Source organism: Drosophila nasuta, chromosome 2L (genome assembly GCF_023558535.2).
Source record: "Drosophila nasuta strain 15112-1781.00 chromosome 2L, ASM2355853v1, whole genome shotgun sequence".
Taxonomy (NCBI): Eukaryota; Metazoa; Arthropoda; class Insecta; order Diptera; family Drosophilidae; genus Drosophila; species Drosophila nasuta.
Genome location: NC_083455.1, coordinates 12,789,936 through 12,812,956, shown reverse-complemented (window position 1 = coordinate 12,812,956; position 23,021 = coordinate 12,789,936). Strand labels below are relative to the sequence as shown.

At 36.1% G+C, this 23,021-nt stretch overlaps 2 protein-coding genes across 3 annotated transcripts in view; both read right to left on the bottom strand.

Moving 5' to 3' along the window:
- The window catches only part of LOC132798629 (uncharacterized), a 72,297-nt gene extending 56,985 nt beyond the window's left edge, over positions 1-15,312 (bottom strand). Inside the window, exons 1-2 of the mRNA XM_060810562.1 lie at positions 14,650-15,312; positions 6,830-7,262 (exon numbers count right to left, since the gene is read on the bottom strand). Of these exons, the coding sequence (XP_060666545.1) occupies positions 6,830-7,106 (277 nt within the window). The 5' untranslated portion in view covers positions 7,107-7,262; positions 14,650-15,312. The remainder of the gene's footprint in view (positions 1-6,829; positions 7,263-14,649) is intronic.
- Positions 15,313-16,541: 1,229 nt separating this feature from the next.
- On the bottom strand, positions 16,542-22,741 carry LOC132789746 (transmembrane protein 214). 2 transcript variants are annotated; one of them, XM_060797986.1, is made up of 7 exons: positions 22,552-22,741; positions 22,145-22,479; positions 20,974-21,588; positions 20,561-20,914; positions 17,868-18,281; positions 17,568-17,686; positions 16,542-17,009 (listed from the first exon to the last, which is right to left on the bottom strand). In XM_060797986.1, exons 1-7 carry the CDS (start codon positions 22,673-22,675, stop codon positions 16,895-16,897), a joined length of 2,076 nt encoding a protein of 691 aa, XP_060653969.1. In that variant the 5' UTR covers positions 22,676-22,741; the 3' UTR covers positions 16,542-16,894. The 2 variants fall into 2 exon arrangements, with proteins under 2 accessions (XP_060653969.1, XP_060653979.1); XM_060797996.1 differs by lacking the exons at positions 20,561-20,914; positions 20,974-21,588; positions 22,145-22,479; positions 22,552-22,741 and adding exons at positions 18,385-18,514; positions 20,302-20,374.
- Between the last annotated feature and the right edge of the window lie 280 nt (positions 22,742-23,021).

Below are 23,021 nucleotides of genomic sequence, written 5' to 3'. Positions count from 1 at the left end.
TCTTGCTAATTTCATTAAAATAAAGTCAAGTGGACAACTAAAAAAAATTTTAATTTGTTCGATTGAAATAAATTAAAAATAGTTCCCTCCTAACTCTGATTCATTTACACAATACACAAATAATTCTCTACAATAAAAACTTTAATTTTGTTATAAATTGATTAATGAAAATTAAAAAGAGTGTTTTTAACGCTTCATTTATTTCCTGCTAATATATTAATTCTAGCCTGAACGCATTTCCCACTTATTACACTAAGGAATTGTATTCGTTTTTATAAAAACAAAAATAAAAATATTAATATTAATATTTGAAAGTCATTTTATTATAAAAAGTTTTTATTGATGTATACAAAATCATTAATATAATTAAACAAGGCTTTTGTCTACTTATTATATATGTATATATATCCATCCCTTGCCTCCCTTTTCCTATCTCTACTCTAGTTCAATTTTTCTATTTTTACGACACTCATAAACAATTGCCAATAGGGTATTATTAAGTATACTACCGCATTAAATGCACAGCTTTACTTTGCAGCCTTTCCAGCTCAGCGCCAATAAAAATAACTAACAAAAAACGGAAAGAATATGGTATGCATGAACATATAAGTTTAATGACCAACCATTTCAATATGTCCACCAGTTTAATAGCCGGCTTAAAATTGCCAAATGATTGAGCGATTGCCAACAACAATAGCTGGGGAGAAGGTTTTTTGGAAGGGGAGGACAATAACACAACAATAATGACATTTTAAGGCACGTCATCAGCTCATTAATTTTGGTGCAATTTTAATTGGCCGCATCATGGTTTCGAATTGTCCGCAATGAACAGCTGTAGCAGCTGGCCAACAGTCGGCCACTTTGTCTTCATTATTAAAATTAAATATCATTAAAAAATTTTAATATAACCCTTCTTCTGCGGTATATATAGTATATATATAGTCCTCGTTGTCTCCACTTCACTTAACAATAGCTTCCGTTTTTATGACTCTCTCGCTCTCTCTTTCTCTCTCCCTCTCAGTCTCTGTTTCAGTCATTTTTATGCAATTTATGAATTGAGGCTTAAGGAAATGCGGCAGCTTTTACCTTGTCATCAAGTCGATATAATGGCCATGCCACGCCCCATCGTACGCCCATTATATTGTTACAAAATAATCTAAACTTTTTAATTGCCACGACAAATGGCCGCGCACGTTTTGCATTCCAGCGTTTTTTACCATTTTCCCATTTTCGTATTACATTTTCATTTTTTTTTTTTCGACTGATGATATAAAAATTGCCAGCAAAAGTCGCTGAACTCGCGGTAGAGGCGGAAAGTAGAAGCAGAAGGGGGGACCCTTTGGCAAGTTTAATTGTGCGGCCAGGCTGGTGGGTAATAAAATTATTTTACGATCTTGTTTTCCTGTTTCCTCTCCCCGAGCCGCTTCGACAGCGCTTTCGTCCGCTTTGAAGCGCATCAACTTAAAGTTTGAGTTCATTTACGCAACGCTGCGTAGCACATGGAATGTGAAGCAAGAGTGTGGGGGGAAGTGGTGGGCGAAGTGGCGTAAGAGACTGCCAGTGGGCGTGGTCCATTGTCTGCGCTTATGACTGGGCAAGGAGACGACGGCGACGTGAAGTCAACAGCAGCATTATATATGTCACTGGAGCTGGTAAGTCCTTGTCGTTGCATTTGTTGTTGACTTTTCATCTGCGTTGCATTGCGCTCGCTGACTTCTGGCTGCAAGTGTGGATGGAGCTGGGGCAGCAAGGCCGAGTCAAGTGGAAGACAAGCAGAAAGCAGCAAGCAGCTGCTGCTTGGACTGTGTGTCTCCACAAAATTTGTGCTGCGAGTGCAACTGCAATTGCAGCGTTTTTTGGCAAAGACCTTGCCCTCATCAACTTGGCAACTGACAACGAGTGTCAATATATGCTTTTGGAGCCAGCAGCAGGCAGCAGTAGCAAAAGGAATTGACTGACAGTGACTAAAGTCAAAGTGCAGGTGTGCACACACACACAACACAACTTACAGAGAGGGAGAGAGAGAAAGACAGAGTTCTCAGTTGTACATAGTTGTTATGTTGTTCATTGCACACACATTGAAGCAGCACTTAAGCTCCTTAGCGAAAGGATACTTTCAAAAACACTCTGCAGTGGAAACTTTAAGCAGGCAACGTTTGTAGTTGCTTACAAAATGTTTTCAAATTTGCTTTTTATGATATAAACCCATTACTTTTTGCCAATTTAAATACATAATAACAAGCATTTAGTCTTTAATTGGTTCAGTTTGTTTGCTTAAAGTCCTCTAAGCAGAAAGTCGACTTATATTTCTTTTTTTTGTGAATTGCAATTAAAAGTCTTTTTTGAATACAAATCTTACGGCATTTCAATTAAAAATAAATGTGGTTTTAATTGGAGTCTTATGTTTACTATACTTAGAATTTACACTTTTCAATTTGTAGTTACAATTTGCATTTCATTTTCTGATCAATTTGAATGGAATTTCATCATCAATTGAAAAATCCCTTTGATCAAATTTATTTACGTGCATTTTGCGGACTAAACTTTAAATTCCATTTTGTATTCAATTTGCACGTGAACTTTTAGTCAAAACATTACATACAACATGAATTTCAATTTCAATGCCAAGAGCTTCACGAACCGTAAACCACATTCAGGCAAATTAGTCGCCTTTTAAATTACTTAAGCCGAGGACCACGACGATGCTGCTGTTGTGAGTGCTGTGGTGGCAGCTTAAAATCTTTCTATATCTATCTCGCTCTCGTCGCGGTGCCATAAAATATGTCAGCTACTTAAAGCAACATAAAAATTAACAACACGCTGCGTATACGTAATACCAGCTAGAGGTGGCGGATGAACAGCAAAGCCAAAATGGAAGGCGTCGCCCAAAAAAAGTGATTTATGCGCATTTGTGTATAAAATTTAGTTGGTCGACGTCGTCGTCGTCGTCGTCGTTGCTGCCAACAAGTTAATTTCAACTCATGGCCATAAAAATGTTAACAAAATTTTGCTGAAATGCAACGAGAGCAAATATTCTGGGATGAGAGCCACTAAATAAATCAGCGAATAAAATTTGCTGCTATCGTGTGAGTGGTTGGCTGGGCTTTTGAGTGCCACAAGCACACACATACACATACACACATACGTCGCTTTCCCCTCTTGCAAGGATTTCTAGCTAAAGAGTTGCACGAGTTTACAAGTGAAGAGGATGAGTGAGCGAGTGCGATTGCGATTGCGATTGCAAATACGACTGCGAGCATGAAAGTCTGCGAGCTGCTTAAAATTTATTTCACTGCTCAAGTGTCATCGTGTTGTGCGTGTGTATTTGTGAGTGTACTTTAAGTTGTGCTTAGCAACGCTGGCAATGTCAAAGCTGATAACCCTTACAAGCATGTCTATGGCAACAATGTCAAAACCAGAGCCAAATAGCTCGACACACACACACACATACACACACAGAAAAAACCCTTGACATTCTTTCTGTGTGCGGGACAACAACAGTAAATTAATTTGGCAGACATCTAGCCAACACAATACGGCAAAATCAACTGTCTGACAAGCTAAACCAAGCCAAGTATTCAATTGATGATACAACCTGGAGTTCAAGGCTCTCACTGACAGACATCATCAGACAGGCAGAAAGTTGCCGTCACAATTATCCAGCTATAAATAAAAATGTAATTAACTTACTTCTTGTTTTGATAAGCACTTCAAAAGATTATTAAATATCCAATGTGAATGACACCATTTCATAGCAAAACGTTCTGTCAAAGACGTCTTTACCATTGCTCATTATAATTGCAGAAAAAAACAAGGCTTGAAAGCGGAATTAAATAAAACAGTACTAAGGAAATGTCATGACAGATCATCAGTCAGTCAGTCACCTAAGACAATATTCGTAGAAATTATTTATCTTATTTGTTCATTTCCTGTTTTGCTTAAATTCGAGGAATTCATATTACAATTAAAACAAAGGATTAAATGCTTGATGTAAAGAAAAATTTGTAAACTTTGAAGTTAAAAAAAAATATATAATCTTCTTTTTCGATTACATTACCAATATTTTGTTTTAATCTACAATAAAAGCTTTAAAGTATATATTTAAATTGAATTGATTCTTTATGTGTCAAACCTTTTTTAATTTATTTAGACTAGAGGAGGAAAACATAATTTTCTGTGCGAGCAAATGTGCAATTGATTTTTCATCAACTGCAGGTCAAAGCATTAAAGTTAACCAACTAAAAACTGCAAAATGTTCATAAGCATTGCAATTTACTTTTTGTAGATAAAATCCGTAAAAAAAAAGGAACAAAAGAATGCCAAACAATTGCGACGAAAGTGTAAAAATAAAAATTCAATTAACGCGTGTGTTGAATTAAAGACTTGGGACACATTTCAGATTTTGTTGCGCTTCGTTGTTTTATATTTTTATTATTTTTTGTTTTTGTTGTAAATGAGTATTTTGCATAGCACGTGTTCGGCACTCACTTCAGTGTTCAGTGATGATAATTTTTTTTTTTATTTTAGTAATTTTGTCTCCCCGTTTTTTCAATGTTTTCTTTTTTTTTTGCTTTTGCTTTTGCCCTCCGAACGCCTGGCAAATTGTACAACATAACAATAAGCACACAACGACCTGCAGCAACAACAACAAAAACAGCAACAACAATGTGGGGGAGAAAGTACAACAACAAGTACGCGCAAGCAAGTAATAATGATAATAATCATAAAAGCGAGTCCTTGTCGCTTTGGCTTTGGCGTTACAGCCGCAAACCTAACAGCCTGCCGCTGAGTTATGTCGACAAAAGGACATGAAGGACGTTTGAGTCGAGTCGCGTCGCGTTGAGTCTACTCTGTATTCTCTTTCTCTTTCACTTTCTCTGTGTTTCTCTATTCGCTGTGGCTGCTGCCACTGCTGGGACATGATTTAATTAAGGTCCTACATGTGCTAAGTAGATTTTATTATTTATGCCAACTTCTTATTTGCTTTCGCTTTTGCCTCAGTGCACCTCGCTACGCTCATGCTCTGGCTCTTACTCTCCTCCTCTTGCCCTCCTCCTCTTGCCTCTGTTTCAGCTGCTGCTCCATAATTGATTTAGGCGTTTACTGCATTAAACGACGGCCAAGCAAAAAGTTGCCCATAAATTAACAGGCCATCCAACGCTGCGTATGAATTATATTTGATTTAGCAAAAACCTGCTCAGACAAGGATTCTCATGACTCTCCCTCCCCCCTACCTAACTCGAGTTTACTACAATGTATACAATGCTTAATATACAATAATGTACATTGCATTACATTCTCTCAAGGTTCTGCTTTAAGGATGTGTATTACTTTATGACATCGCATATTTCTCCCATATTGTTGAGCGTCGTAGTTTTGCATGAGGCTGCACTTTAACACTGACTCTGACTCTGACTCTCTGCCATGTGTCTGGCTATGATATGATAAGCAAATTGAATGCCTGATTTTATATACTGCTCACTTTGCATACAAAAACTTTTCGCTTCTTCTGACAGCCCAGCTCAAAACTCCGAGTCATAAATATCTGACTTGTGTTATTAAAGCTCAGCCAGACCAGCAAACATTGAGCCAAAAATCCTCTGTAAATTCTATGAAAATATTAAGCTCACTTCATATTAGTTTGCAGTTAAAGTCAATATTGTCTACGTTGAATACGCATATTTCATCCGCTTGTTGTTCCACGCGCAATATCAAGAAATATGCATAAATGCCTGTGCACACAAAATAACAACATGTTTGTCTGTATTTCGATATGTAAAATGCGCAAATTTACATCGTTTTACAACTCCAGAGTAAAAATACAGAAAATAACATGCCAATAAAATGAATGTTTTCTTTGCAAAAAAGAAAACTCTTGCTCTTTTGTTGATTTCTCAGGGCATATTTGAATTTAATTTTATATGATGATTTCTAGCTAAACTTTTTATTACTTCTATCAAATTTTTTTTAGCAATTTTTCGATTTGGATGGAATAGCTTTAGTGGCTCTATTTACTGTTCTTCGACTCTTTTATAATCATTTTCCTATAACTTAAGATAAACTTTATATAAATAATTTATGTTCCACTAGTAAATTCATCACATTTGAAAGCACTGCAAAATTTGATGATATTTTTAAATTTTTTGGATTGGGCAGCTTAGTAACATTATTTAATGTTCTTCCTTTCTTTTATATTCATTTTCCTATGACTTAAGACACACTTTATATAAATAATTTATGTTCTACTAGTAAATGAAATATCACATTGAAAGCACTGCAAAATTTGATGAGATTCCTCGCAAGCAAAATCCATTAATTAGCTACATTTCTAGCATGACTTTATTTGCCAAATTTATCTTAACAACAGTTGCCCAGTGAGTTCATCAAACAAACTTGAATCAATGCATAAATGTGGTTAATTATAAATTGTAGTTTTGGGCAACACGCAGATGTGTTGGATTGCAATGAAATGCATTTCATATGCATAAGTAATTTAATCAGAGACAAGCTAAACTAATGTTGATAATTTTAATTGTTGCAACCATCTGCCTTGCTGATGTTGCAACTTCTCTTCTTCGTTCTGTTTTGTTATGGGGATTAATCAAGCGGTTGCCGCACTCGGTCAGGATTCAGTCTACTTATGGAAAATCGTTGTGAAACGCAACGTTCAACATTCATCGCCGGCAGGCTGAGCAAATATGTTTCGTTGCCAGCTCGCTCGCAGGACAAATTCCAGTTAAATGTACAAATACAAATCGTTTGGTCGTATGTAGTAAAAGGATATACAAAATATACATACATTTATGTATATGTTTAAACATGTACTTACATATTGACTTAATGCTTTCCTCTTGTTGCTGGCCAACATTCGCCTCGAGCTGTTCCGTTGCACTCGTCGTCGTTGTGGCAGCTGCTGCTGCTGTTGCAATTAAAGTTGCCTTCATCGTTGTTGCATTTATCATTGTGGGCAGCCCTATCGCAATGAGTAGCAGCCTTGCAACTGCCACTGCCAGCAATGGCTGAACACACTTGCCCCGTCCCCGTCCCCGTCGCCGTCGTTGCCACTTGCCATCAATGGACATTTTCCTAGTGCCGTCGCCTTCCATTTGCCGCACTTGTCTGCTTTTATTGTTTGTCCTTATTGTTTCGGTCGAGCTTGATTAGAGGCATTTGATGAATTAGATTAATGCTTCTCAATGGCTTGGCTCTTTCACATGATTTACCCAAGAGCCGAGACACGAAGTTTGTGTGAATATGGAACGCTGCAATTGAAGAAAATCACCCGAATAAACAATCAATTTAGGCAATTAATTTTACACACACACACACACAGTCAGATTAAATTAATAAAGCAATCGACTTAAATTCCCCCGCTCAAAAGTATGCTATGCTATTTTCAATTTCAAGCTTGAGCTGCTCGTCGTAAGAAATGTAATCAAGTGCCTTTGCTAAAATTCACACTTGTTTATTATTTATTTATGTTATTTAATTGACTGCAAATGCTAGTTTTATTTGCACTCGGGGGGTATTTTAAGTCTTTAGCCGATTAGCAAATGAAAATTACACCTTGCGCACAAAAGTAGGCAATAAAATTTGAAACTTTTGTTACATGAATTAATTTGCTCGGCAATATTAACTGTTAAATGCAATTCAAGTTGTATTGTAAAATAAAACAGTAGCATTAATAAAGAAAATAGGCTTCATTATTATTTGTTAATTATATTTAATTGCCTGCCTTGCATTTAACTGTGCAATCCGAAATTAACACCTCTAAATCAGGATTTGCGCTTAAAAGAAGGCAACAAATTTTTCAACACTGCTGAGTGAATGAATTAGCCAGTGAGAAAAATAATGAAATGCTTATATTAACTGATAAATCCAAACCATTTGTTGTAGTTGTAGTATTAAGAAATAAATAAGGCTTGCTTGTTATTTATTAAAGAGTAAATATCGCGTACAAAAGAGGCCAACGAAATTTCAAAAGTTCTCTGCATGAATTAATTTGCTTGGCTATAATTACTGATACATTTAAATGAAGAACAGTAGCATTGAAAAATAAATCAACATAAATTATTATTTATTAAGAATATTCAATTGCCTGCCATGCACTCAAACCTGCGTTGACAAACAGCATTATTTGCAGTTCGCTGAACATTTGGTTGCTTTTATTTCGATTGCCCGATTACCGAATACCGATTACCGATAGCAAATTGCCGCCACAGCTCGCATAACAATTACCTGTGTGGCTCTGCCGCAGGCTTTGTGTTAATTTCATGTCCATTTTACTCATTGTTTGATTGGGCGCCAAACGCCCCAAACAGCTCATTACACAATAACAACAATATTTACAGCAGCATAACAGTAACACCAACACCAACAACAACAACGAAAGTAACAACAACAATGACGAATACAATAACAATGACCAGGAGAACCGCATTCGTAATATGTAAGTATTTAAATGCCGTGATTATCTCACAGCTTGCAGCTTATTAGTGTGCGTCTCTCTGCAGCTGATTTCCCTCCCTCTCACTGTATCTCTTTCGCTCTCTTTGTGTGTGTGTGTCAGTGGGTGTGTCATCTGTGAGCTGAGGGATTGCTCTGCACTTTTGGGGCTTATGTCGTTTATGCCAATGCTGTAAATTAACAGCAGCTAGCTAGCATAAAATTTCATTGTTTGTTATTGTTTACGCAAAAAATTAACATTTTAATTGGATTTTTGGCATTTCGGCAATTGTCGCGTTTCTCTCTATATCTTCCCCTCTGTCGAATGTGTGTGAATATGTGAAGCACTTCAACTTCTGCACTTCAACTTCTGCATCAAATTTAAATTAGTCAGGCCAAGTTAATATTTATGCAGTTGTTAGCATTGACATGTTGAAAAAACAGATAGCGATACAAAAATGCAAAAAAAGCAGATACGATTAAAATAAAATAATAAAGAACAAAGTGCTTCAATGCCGGAAACATTTGAACTGCATAAATATTCAGAAAAAAAAAAAACAATTTATAGTAGGGCGAACTCAACATTAAAATACCCTGTAGAGCGGACCAGAGATTAAAAGATTATTGTATTCTTTCTGTTCTTTCTGTTCTGTTATCTCGCTACTTAATCACAGTATCCTTTCTTATTTATGTATATATATTTTCATTCATTTATTCTAGTGTGAGTTTTATTAGATTAATTTCAAATTAATTACTTTATACACTTTATTGGTTTATATTATAAATATTATTCAATGTAATTAATTAATTACTGCTGAACTTACAACTTGCGCACAAAAGAAGGCAACTAAATTTATAAATTGCTGCATAAATAAATTATTTTCGATTTTCTTACTCATTGTAATAAAATGTAAAATAAATTTCTCTGATTTATTAATAAGTTAATGAAAATTAAAATAAACTGTTTGTCTCTTTTATTTGCGCCTAAAAGCAGGCAACGAAATTAGGAACTTTACTCCATGGCGCTGATAAATTGCCAAATTTAAAAATAAATTTGATTGATTAATGTAAATTAAAAAATTTTCTTTCTTTTTGTATTTTGAATTTATATCCTCTTTTTTAATATAATATCAATTTGATGCCTACAAAATTTGGATATTTTCTGTTTGATAAACATCTTACTTTTTTATTTCATTAATATAGTTTTGATTATTTATAGCCTATAAATCTTTAATTTATTTATTTTTAAATTTTTTTATTTATATTCGATTGCAAATTGGTCTTTTCTCTAGTCTTTTCCTTGCTATTTAATCTTGAACTAAATTATTTTCATTATTCATTTATTTGTATCCTATACATTTTTCCAACCTTTCTATCGAGAATCGATTTTATTCGATAATAAGATTTTAAAATTCCATTGTAATATGCATTCGATAAATTTAAACAAAAAAAGCAATTAACTGCAGTCTCAAGTCGATCAAACAATGTTCGTTTATATACACTGCAGGGAACAATAAATTCATCGGCGAACAATTCAATATGAAAATTACGTAAATTTAATACAAAAACAAAAAAAAATAAACGAAAAACGAAAAATGAAAAGTGTGTAAGCAAATGGCAGCAGCATTGTGTACAAATTAAATATTTGAGTAAGAAACAACGATATTCACTTTGCATACGACAATGAAATGAACGAACGTTATTCAAAAGTTCAACACAATTGAATTGCAGTAATGCAATCTTCAATGTGGTCAGCAAAATGAATGCAATAAACGATTTTCAATTTTGAGTGTTAAATGCACAAACACAAATTTACGCTGCTTAAATTCGCACCTCTCTCTCTCTCTCTCTCTTATTTTTCTGTTCTGCATAATGAATATAGCCAAAAGCTTTGTAGGCTCAATGCTAATTTGATTAAAAAATTTACGTGAAAGTTGCGACATAATTTGAACTTTGTGCAAACTTTTGGTTTAATTAGCAACGCAAAGCAGAAAAGCGCAAAAAGAACCCATCATCAAAATGCAAATTTAGAGCAAAGAAGTATCAAACAATTATGCTAAAGTCAGCCATAATATTTATTTGAGCGAAATTCGATTTTTAGTTTTATTTAGCATAAATCCAAAGCTAGTTAATAAAAATATATACGAAATAAGTCGGAAATTATATTAAATTATTCAACCGAAAAATACTGAAATATATTGATATGAATACAAAATTAATCTACAAAAAAATACCGAAACATACTGAAATGTATACCAAATAACTCAACTAAAAATACTGAAATATACTGGAGTGTAGACCAATTTAATCTACCAAAAATACTAAGATGTATAGCAAATGAATCTACCGCAAATACTAAAATATACTGAAATGTATGCCACAATAATGTGCAAAAAACTGAAATATATTGATTTGTGTACCAAATTAATCTACCGAAAAATACTGAAATATATTGATATGAATAATACTGAAACTACTGAAAATACTGAAACATACTGAAATGTATACCAAATTAATCAAACGAAAAGTACTGAAAATACTGAAGAGTATACCAATTTAATCTACCAAAAATACTGAGATGTATATTAAATAAATCTGCTACAAATACTAAAATATACTTAAATATACTCAAATGTATATCACATTAATCTGCCAAAAATACTGAAATATATTTAATTGTATACCAAATTAATCTACCAAAATACTGAAATATACTGAAATGTGTGCACGATTAATCTACCAAAAATACTGAAATATACTGAAATTTATATTTGGCACATAAGTATACTCTCAAATTGAAAATATACCATAGAGTACAAAATACTATATATAGTATAATTAAGCATATAAAATTAATTTAAGCATAAATTCTAAGATATTATCACAATCGCAACCAAATTCTCAGGAATCATAAAGAAGAAGAAGAAGACTTCTGCTGCCTTTTACATAGAATTCCTGTTGGATAATATTAATAACACCCTTATACCCTATAAGTAAAGGGTATAAAAATAATACTCGAAACAAGAGAGATTATTTTATAGAACAGCTGTTTATCACATCTTTCATCAAACAAAATTAGCTAAGCTCTCGTTTTCCGCTTGTCATTCGAGTGTTTAATAAACCAGCAAAGCTATTCCGGGAAAGTGGCGCCGATAATTGAAGAAAAACACAGACACATGACAACTGTAAGTATAATGTTAAATTAGATGCTTTGGAAATGAAATAGCATATTTTGCGTGCACTCAAACTCAGGTGAATGCGCATTCATTTACACTCATTTGATGCGTAACCCCAAAGCCCAGAGTCAAAGCAGGGCTCAAATGAAATCTCCGCACATGGTTAACAAGTGTAGCCATTAAGGTATTATTCAGAGTGTGTGTATAAATACAAGTTAATTAAACAAGCCACGTCTGCACATTAATCACCTGGACAACCGTCCGGCAGCCACAAAAGCTAACCAGAAAAAAACAGCAAGGCACACACACACACACACAGGAGAAAAAATAGAGAGAAAAAGAGGCGAATGAATGAGCAGAAATTCAATTCAAAGCACGTGAGAGTTGAGGTGGCTTTCGAATGTCCTTGCAACATGCTGTCGAACTCTCCATGTGTCCCCCCTTTTTTTTTTGTTGACGATGTTTATGAGGTCATAAGATTAATGAGTGACAAGCTCATCTTTTGTTATTATTCTCCGCCTCTGCCCGGCATCTAAATTAATTGGTGAGCCAAGCTCAACTCAACTGTGTATCCTGGCAGCTGACAATCAAGGCGCCGCCGCATCCTTGACGCTTTAAACAGGTCCGAGAAAGAGCAGGAAAACCGCCAACGGCTATGGAAAATGTTTTCCACTTTTCGCATACCACGGCGCCATCGAAATTGTTTTGAAACAACAAAACCAAAATTCCAACAGACTCCTGATTTTTGTGGGCAATTTCCGTTTGGCATTTTAATCATGCCCCACACACACACTGCAAACACGAAAAGAAAATGTAGCAAAACTGTCTCCTGACCTTTGACATATCTTCAAATTAATTAACAATATTATGACGACCTGTATAAATACATAAACATATACAATCTTATATACAATCTATATGTACATATGTATGTAAATCCCCCCACGAAAGCAAATTTAACGGTTGGCAAAAACATCAATGGAAATGTTACACGTTACCAGATCCTTCAAAAATTCCTTTGAAAGCTCAATTAATTCCCGAGCATCGCAAAATGATATTTTAAATATTTTCCTTGCATTTTCGTTTCTTACGAGAATTTAACAACAAAATGGAATGGCAAAACGTAAAATGGATGGGCATCAGGTGGTCAGATTATAAAATGAGCTAAAGCAGCGGATAACGAGAATAACATGAAGATTATGAACATTACAAGCGTATCAGGATAATTGTAAACAATACATTCTACGCATATCCTGTAAAAGCTGCTGTAGAGTCTAGCATTCTTGTTGGAATTGTGATTTGCATAAAAATAATACCCTTTTTGTGTGTGAAAATTGATAATACAAAATATTTCGTATACGTATTTTTTTAACTATTCAGTTTTTGCCCACTTAACAGTCTCTGAGTTTGTTTTTCTTCCCACAGGAAAACTGCTCAATCATAATTGTGTTTTTCCTATTTTTATCACCAAAAGAAAACATAGCAAAATGCCATTCATAATCCTCTTCAAATGCTCTTTAAATTTGCAAAATTAAATTGGTTTAAATAACGCCATCAGCGAAATTCCATTATATTTTTCCGGTAGCGAAAAAATTGAATGGAAAAAATGACGTATACGTAATTTAACATGTTACTTTTTGGCTACTAAATAAAGTATAATTCAGCATGCACTGCTTGTATTTAATTACAGAAAACACGCTCAATCATCATTTTTATCTCGTTGTTGTCAAACAAGCGAAAGAACGAAAAAGTCATTAATAATCTGCTGCTAAAATTTACACAATTAAATTAGTCTAAAACTTAAAATAACATCTTCAAATTTTAAATTTAAATTTTTAATTTGAAAATTAACTAAAATATCAACAAAAAACAATGAAAAAAGAGCAAGAAATATATATTTTAGTAATAAAAAGAAAAACTTATATTAGTGTACTAAAAAAAAGCATTTGTAAATCGAATTTAAGAAAAGTTTATTTTAAAGAATTTTATATTTTAGCAAAAAATAAACATTCAAAGCTCGCTGACCTATTTCGGATGCTTAAAAACACATTCATAAATCGCATTTATTATTAAAAAGTTCAGTTGGAAAATATTTTACGTAATATGATGATGATCTAATCAAAAACAATGTGAACATAAAAGTCATAAAAAATTCTATGAATTTCGTGAGAAATGCGGTAAAGTTTAAAGCAGGAGGAATAAGAAAACAAAGCATAAAACCCACTCATTCACTAGAAAAACTGTTAACCCAAAGAACTAACATCATTTGTCACTCACTAAAAATCTCAACGGAATCAACAAATCACTCAACAGCTTACAACAGTGAACCAGCAAACAGAAAAAGAAAAAGAAGAAGAGCAGACTGAAACAGAGACAAAATTGGAGTCAGAGTTAGACATTTCGGTGTTTCCAGTTGTCCAGGCGAAGAGGACATGAACACGTGCTCTCATCAGCATCACCATCAGCTTCAGTGGCAAGTTCGGTTGATGTGGCAAGCAGCAAGAAACAAAATCAAAAGCAGATAAGTTAAAAGTTACTTTCTTTCGGAGAGGGGAGCAAACTTTCAATCCAAGTTCCAAGTGTTTGTTTCTCAGCTGAGACAAACTTGCACACAAATAACCCAACTCAAATAAAAAAAAATAGAAAAATACTAAAAGAAAATCTATAAGTAGTGTGTGTTTTCTTGAAGCGAAAAATTGGAAAAACCAAAGTTGTAACAAATGCATTTTCGATTAGCATTAAATCACGTCGCTTGTCGGAGTTCATTTCCGATGCGAAATAAATATTTTACTTTGATTTATACACGAGAATTGCGATAGCGCGAGCGAAAGAGAAGGAGGAGCAGGTGTTTCCATAGTGTAAGGGAGATAGGGTGAGAGAGAGAGAGAGAGAGAGTGGAAAAGGGAAATGCAAGTCAAATGAGCCGTGTACGTGATGCGAGTGTGTATTTTTTATTGCCATGGGTTAAACATAAGATAGATAATACTAGACTTGTGTGTGTGTGTTTTGTACAACTTATTTTGCTTACGTGGGAAATTTAGTTAAGATCTGCTTGTCTATACATTGTTGCTTGAAAACAGCTTTTTATCTGTTACGCGATATTCCAACAACAATAACAACAACAACAGCTGGCCACACTCTTTTGCGTTACGCTTTACGTTTTACGTTTTCGTTGTCGTTTTCGTTTGCGTTTCTTTTCACTTTCACACCACACAAAAATTGGCACAAATCGAATCGAATCGAATCGTAACGAAACGATTTGCTTGCACACTACTTTCCGTTTTGCCGCTGATCAAAAATGCATTTGCAATCTGCTTGCCAAGAACTACGACAGCCAAGCCGCCTTTACCACAGAAACACACGTCGACAACAACAATACACAATGAATAGTACGACGACGCGATTCTCGCTCGCTCGCTTGTTCTGGGACATCAGATATGCCGCGCGGTGTAGTCCACGAAAAAACACGTGCGTCGCGAATTGATATTCGTTCGAGACTGCACGAAAGCGTAAAGCTTTTCTGTCTGGCCGCCTGCCTGCCGATTGCAAACGTGTCCCGTCGGCAGCACGACGTTGACGTAGCCGAAGCTGCGCAGCGGGGCAACGAAACTCCGAAAAATACAAGTGCGGCGAATTATGAAGAGGGGAAATATGTTGCTTACAGCGGCTGTTAAGCAGTGGTCTCTGTTATGTTAAGTCTGCTGTTCGGTTATCTGTGCTTAGTATGGTTCTTGACTTTACTACTACATGGTAATGTAAAGACCCTTTTAAATACATTTTCTGTACCATTTTCACTAAATCGTACATACACATTTACCAGAGCTAGTGATTATTTTTAAAATAACATAAGTTTAGCTTTGCAGTATTTATAAAACTTTGGCATACGCAAGTGCGTATTTCCTTATCAGTAAAGTAATTCCACTGTTCAAATTATTATCGCATTATCGCGACCCAAAGCGGGGTCTAGACCTGAAAGACCTCTTCAGATTTTTCAGATTTCAGACATCGTACTTTGCACCAACGCAATTGAACCCCATTCAAGAATTTTCAAAAATGTTATTTACCAACAAATCGAAATGTCCCTTCTGAATTACAGCTTGTGCTGTTAGCATGCCCCAGCTCTGTTTAATAACAGTGCTATGTTAAGTTTACCCCTGCAACAAAGGGTGTACTAAAAATATCCCAAAAGGTACAGCGGTTGATTTCTTCGCTAACATTGGCAGCATGTTTACGTAGAGCTGTAAATACAAATAACAGTTAATCTTAGTGTTAAGGCAAATTAGTGACAATTCGGAGTTCGTTTTAATCTTTCTTCAACTCTTGTTTATTTATGCAAAAATTCCTTCAATACGTTAAACTTACAATTGGAATTACAATTTGAAATTCAATTAAAAAACATATTCTGACTAAAAAACACATTGTAATTGAAAGTCTTTTGAGAGAAATGCTTAAAAAATTGCATTCATTCGATACACACAATAAACTAAATATGATAAACATTACAAAGAAACCTTTAAATATCTAAGTAGCTATCATTTTTGTTTAAACATTTTTATTTTATTTTACGTTTTGTTTTGTTTTGCTTTTTGAAATGCAATTGGAAATGTTTGTTGTTGATTTTCACTTAATTTACTTCGTTGCGCGCGTCTCGAACCCCAAACAGAAAATGCATTTGGAAAAATTTCGAAAAATTTGAAAATGTGTTGACTGTGAAAATATGCATGATTTATAAATTAATTAAATTGCTGAATTTTGTTTATTGAAGGACAGAAAATTCGTAGAGCGAAACTCGCGACGCGGATTTGTAAACAAATTGTAAAAAGATAATTTTTCCAAAACTTGTGGAAAATTTGTACAAAAACAGCTCGCGAGCTCATTTACAGGGTATCGCATATTCTTCTTCTTCACTTTACAACTAAATGCTGATTATGTTTTTGTTGTTTTTTTTTCGTTTTTTTTGGTTTTTAATTTACTAAGTGTAATTGTATGTTTATAATTATAAATGTTCTTCGTTAACGACAATCTCTTGTTGTTGTTATTACAATTGCTGTTGAAAAACATGAGAGAATTACAGTGGTGTTTTTTTTTGTTGTTTGCTGATAATATTTTTGCTCACATTCTCTTCGACTAAAATTGCATTTCAATGGGTTGTTTCTCTAATTTTTTGACTATGACGCGTTGTTGTTGTTGTTGTTGCTGTTGTTTGTTGTAGTTGTTGTTGATGTTGTTGTATGCTGATCGAAATGATTGCTAAACGTGCCGGACGCTTAAAATCATTTGAGCTTGGCATACGCATCGACCTTTTTGTGGAACTGATTGTAGTACTCGAGTGCCGCATTGCGCGTCTGATTGAGGGCCTGGTTAATGTTCTCCGGCGAGAAGCGTCCACTGCAATAGTAAAAAGCAATTAAAATAACAATTACAAAAACCAAAGTCGAACTTATTCCGACATTCAATTCTCCGCTAACTATTTTGAGCGAATAATTTGCGACTTTATTGCAACAGCTGCACTTGAGTTTTGCTCTTTCTAATAATCTCTTTAATATTTCCTTATGTAAGAATATAAAATTCTTAATTTAGTTGCAAATATAATTTTTGTAACAATTATTCATTAAATTGAGATGAATTTGTCAAGATACAAATTTTGAAACAAAGTCTGAAGTGGTTGCTGTAAATATATGATCAAACAGAGATCCATATTAAATCGTGACTTTATAATTAGAATCGGACCGATAGGAAATTCTCAGGATACCTTTAAAACATTGTTTTCATGTTTACTAAATAACAATTGTTGGTAGTAAGTAATGCTAATATTTGGAAATATTAATGTCTGACATCGATTTATCTTTTGTTTGATCAAGAATATCTCTACTAAGAGGTGTTCGAGTACCCTTCTCATTATCTAGCTACCCTTCTTTGCTTTTATAAAGCAATAAGCATACTTACACTAGCACCTTCTCCTTGATGATCGTGGCGGACTTTTCGTAGCTGTTGACAGCCACATCCTTAGCTCCCGCGGCGAATGCTTCGAGTTTCTTCGACAAATCTGGCACATATTGATCAATCTAACAAAAAAAAAAGAAGTGGGAAGAGCATGAGTTGAAGGCAAAAGGTTAGAAGTGTTTGTTGGTTGCTGTTTGGTGTTGAGTGTTAAACCGGTTTACCACTCATAATAATAAACCATCACACAACTTTCCAAATCTCTAGCAGCAAACCGTTAATGAATGATGTCAGCTCTATACTCACAAACTTGGCAACCGCTGGCCACTTGAGACGCCAATAGTTGAGGCCATTTGTGTAGGCATTGCAGCAGGCATTCCTCGCCAGCTTCCACAGATTGCAGCCGGTCTTCAACGCCGGCTCAGCATACGGCGGCACATGCTCCTCGGCCCACTTGTAACCCCGGGCACTGGCGCCCATTGTCACATACCACGCCTTCTGCACATGGGGCAACACGCCGGCATTTTTGAGTATCTTGCCGGTGGCCGATTTCTCAAAGACGCCCTTGCCATTGGTCTCGGTGTCGTAGCAGAGAGCGCCCGCAATCAAGGCGATGATAAAAATGCTGCCCAGCGCCCATTTGCAGCAACCGCATTTCTTCTTTTGCGACGCATTCTGTTTGTTCTTTTTCTGTTGTGCACTGCTCTTCTCCTGCACGGTCTGCGAGGGGGAGAAAGAGAAAGAGAGATGTTGATTAAATCACTTACATATGCTAAAAGCCTAGCTGTGCGAGAGAGAAAGTGATATATGATGGATTTGTTACCTTCTTTGCGGCAGGCGCTTGTTTGCCCTGTTTGCTTTGTTTCGGTTTAACCTGAGCCATAATTTATGATTTTCTGTTTTATTTCTTTAATTCCAACTAAACTTTTCAGCTGCGTTTCTTTTCACTTCAACTGTTTTTGGTTTTAAAAATTACAATTATCGTTAATGAGATGTATTTTTGTTTTTGTTTCCAATTGTAGTTTGAATTGTGTTGCAAAAAAAAAGAGTAAGTGACGCCAGACAAACACGCACACACACAATCACACACTAAGGGAGAGAGCAACCAGTGCTGTCAATGTTTTTGCAACTGGCCTTTTTTGATTATCAATTAAAAAACTGCGCAAAGCAATTTTTTATTCAAATTTTAAATATTGCGGAAATTTAAGTACATAATATAATTTAATATTTAAGCCGCAAGTTATTTTGGTTCGCTTTTGCTTAAAAGACTGTTAGCTTTTTTGTTTTACTCCCCGTTAAAAACCAGCTTTTTTACAGCGCAAAAGTTGACAGCACTGAGCGCACCAAGACGTAGAGAAAGACAAAGAGAGCGGGTGACTTAAGTGAGAGCTTAAGGAAAGCTCAGCAAATTGTCGTTAAGTCGCAATTAAAGTCAAGCTCCGGTCAGCGAGGCAATTAAAACGAAATGCAGCAACAAAATACAAAATTTGCACGTCGGCAAACACGAATAATGTGATTGGCAAAAAAACGCGCGCAAGATAAAGCGTCAACATCAGCAGCAGCCAAAGCAGCAGCTGCATACGTCACAAGGGCAGAGACAAGAATCGAATCTGATGTGACGCGTCATCAGCTGAGTGTGTCAATGCATGAGAGCGAGCGAGAGCTCTGCAGTGTAACTGTGATAAGCCTCATACATACATCGAAACTAACATACATATGTATGTATGTATTTTGTTTAAAGCGTTACGCCTTCTGTATTAATATGTGTAATAGAGAACACAACATATCACAGGTTGAATGAACTGCGAACGTTGATTGTTTTTAATAGAGATGCTGTCAAAAATTTGCCTATTAAAAAACCAAAAATAATTTAGACGTGGAGAAACTGACAACGCAGCAAGCAAAGCGAAGCAAAGAAAATCTGAGGAGGAAAAAGGCCGCCACGTGTTGAAGCAGCAACAAGAAAATGGCCAAGACCCAAGAAACTTGTTGTTGCCAGCGTCACTGCTCTTACTCTTCTTCTTCGGCATCTTCTTATTGTTGTTGTCCGCCTTGCTTCTTTTTTTTCTAAGGTATTTTTTAGTGACGTGGGCAGCGGTCAAACAGAAGCTGCACATCACTGTTATCGCCGAAGTGAAAAAAGCTAAATTGAAATGACACCACCACAGGCTGCGCTGCGCACAATCAGAGATGAGGGTGGGGCGCGGTGAGGTTGGAGGGGGCAGCGAACAGCCAATCGCAGCTATAACACATCATCCATGCCAGAAAACAAAAAAATATATGTTAAAAGCAACGCTCTATGATCATAAATAGCTGCTGCTGCGTGCGATAAGAATATAAGACTAACACACATACGCTCACAATATGCATAAATTAGCGGCAAAAAAAAGTGGTCAGCCTGCATGGCAACGCTGTATGAAAAATATGCACACTAATTCACACACACACTAACACAAAAACCCGTCGTTTTCAAAACGCACTTTGCGCTGCTTCTAGTGCAAAAAAGAGAAATTATTTAAGCGCCCGGCTTTGACGGCGTCTTTCACTTTTTCACACACACACACCAACACTGCATGTGTGTTTCACACACACTTTAAAAGCAACAGCATTTAATTTGTTGCATTACACAAATTGTTTACGTAAATGTCTGGCAACACAATTGCGAATTCTAATTGGAAACCCAAAAACAATTCAAATTTGTTAAAACAGCAAATTAATTAGACCAGCGATGGAAAATTACTTTTTTGTTGTGCAGCGACTTGCAATAAACTGACAATCAGCTCGTAACGTCTACACACAATGGCGTCAAAAGGCCATTCATAGTAAAGCGTAGACACGCTAACAGCTGCGCCAACACAAAAAGTGTGACCAGCTAGGAAGCGTTCAAACGCGAAAGAGAGCGGACTGCCGCAAAATGGAGTCACCGTAACGCAAAAAAGAGAGCACTAGCGCCAAACAAATCAATAACGCGTAATATTTGAAAATTTGAATAATCTCACCTTTAAAACGGACTGCAAGTCATCAACGTAGATATCTTTACGTTTGGCCGACTGCAGTTCCTCGTTTAGGCCCCGCACATCTTGCAAAAAAGCATGATATGCTTCGGATTGGGCCAGCAATTTGGTGGAATCCGTCCAATCATTGTCAATGGCACGCAATAGCAACAAACTGGGCAACTGTTGCTTCTTGTAGTTCATGCGCCACACTTTGAAGCAATCATCGGCACCGGAGCTCAACAAACAGCTAATGCAGCCGTCGATCTCGTTGCGTTGTTTGCCGCCATCCGTTTTTATTTCGCGCAGCAGCGTTAAAAAGATATTCGCTTGCTTTACGGGACTTTGTATATAACGTTGCTGTAAATACAATAATAATTAATGCTTTTTCGCTGTCATCTATCGATATTTGCACTTACGAGCAACAATCGCGCACTACGTTTAAGACTCTGCTGCAATTCCTTGGGCAGATTATTGTACGTAGAATTCAACGAATTGTAACAGTAGAAAAACTCCTGCTGATTTATCAGCAAATGATCGTCAGTCTTGCGTGCCACAGCTGCAAGCAACACGCGCTCAATATGTTCCACAACAAATTTACTAAAGCTGCGCAATTCCAAATTGGGCAACATCAGATTCTGCCAGACTTTAACGCCCTCGGTCAATGATTGATGTCCACCCTGGCCAATGGCCCACAAGATGCTCAAGCAGATGTTGCTCCGATTCTGATACGAGTTGCGTAACAGCGCCGTTTTGGCCATATTATGCGAGCAAATGCTTGGCCAGTGCTGTCCAATAAGCTGCAGCACAAACTTGTAGCCTGCCACGTGCTGCCCGTTGTTCAACTCCGTGGCCATGCTGTCGAGCAGCGAGTAGAAAAAGTATTCCAGATTCGTTTCTCCTACACTGCTTAGAAACTCCAGTATCGATTGCTTGAGGGCGCTGCTGGCCAAGTTACTGGGATACTGAGCACTGCGACCCGAGAACACGGGATCACAGTCGTAGGACAAGGCGCCATTTAGATAGCTGGCAATCTGCAAAAGAAACCCGTGGTGATATGGAGAGTATTAAGAGTTTTGATAGTGGATAATAAGATCGGTAAATTTGGTAGCTCTAGATCAATTATATGCAGAGATTCATGGAGCGGACTAGATGAAAAAAAAAGTAAAGCCGAATGATAAAATACAAATATTCAGTTTGAAGAGCATGGTCTGAAAATTTGATAGAGAATATGATAAGATGTTCTTACAAGCGGACAGACGGATTGTAGTATGCAGAAGGATAGAATGATAAAGCAATAATCTGATATAATAAGATTATTGAGTTTAAATAGAGATCTCATCAAATTTGACAGTTTTAGCCGTTATAGTCACAGAGATATATCTATTCAAAAGAACGGAAAGGCGGACTTTCTTAAAAAAAAACTATAAAAGAGTGCGATCACTTAATTTATGTATGCTTCTAAACCTTAAAAATGTAATCCCAACGTTTGATAGCTCTAACTCTTATAGGCACCAAGTTATAGTTCATTTTACATGAGGACAGACCGATGAAGTTGGCAGCATTGTCATGTGGCAACTCTACACTTACATTGCTCAGCCAGCGCAGCTCGGAACCCGGACAACTGATTTTCACCTGCGCCACTTGAGCTGCGAAATCATCGGGTGTTATTTGCTTCATTGCCTGCTCCAAGGTTTTGGGCTTTGTTGACGTTTGTTTCGCTTGCTTCTTTGCTGCATCTCCATTACCTCCAGCCCCTCCGCCAGCTGTTGCATTCGATTTTGCATTGTTGTTGCTTTTGCGTGGCGATTTACTTTTCGATGATGCAGAAGCGACGCTGGAAGTTGATTTTGCCGGAGAGTGCGACTTATTGTTGTTGTTATTATTATGATTGCCAAACAAATTGCGATATTGCTGCGTTGGCACTGCAAATAAAAACGATGGTGACAATAAAATGGGAACATTTTCTTTCCTTCAGTTTCCCACTTTTGACTTACAAAGTTCTTCGAGTTTTGGCAGCTGGGCGGCAATTCGCTTTTGTTCCGTATGCGCCGTCACTTTCTTTTCTAAATTTCGCTGTTTGCGTGATTTTGCGACGACTTCCCACTGATTGTTCGACATTTTTTCCGTTTCTTTAATTCAATTAACGTGTGGTTTCAATTAAAACGCGTTTGTGTGCGTGTGTTTGCAGTGCAAGTGCAGCAAAGCAGCCGGCGATACAAAATCATACAAAAAAAACAAATAAATACTCAAAAATGTTAGCTGCATACTATGCTTTCAACAAAGCGTACTTTTTCAACACTGGCAACACTCGCTCTCTTTTTCTCTCAGACACTCATAACAAATGAAAATTGCTGCTGTTTAGTTAACAGTGAGTGGAATTCTGTACTGTGAATAACATGGTCGCACTGCTGCTTAAGCGTAAACTTTTTGAATTCATATTAAATTTTTGTATGTATTACAAAAT

What these genes read in the sequence shown, in the direction of transcription:
- LOC132789746 (XM_060797986.1), bottom strand. Translation starts at nt 22,675, where the DNA reads ATGTCGAACAATCAGTGGGAAGTCGTCGCAAAATCACGCAAACAGCGA. An exon ending in AGCTGCGCTGGCTGAGCAAT is followed by an intron (nt 21,589 to 22,144) that starts GTAAGTGTAGAG and finishes TTTCTTTTGCAG; the next exon opens with ATTGCCAGCTATCTAAATGG. An exon ending in GTAGTGCGCGATTGTTGCTC is followed by an intron (nt 20,915 to 20,973) that starts GTAAGTGCAAAT and finishes TTGTATTTACAG; the next exon opens with CAACGTTATATACAAAGTCC.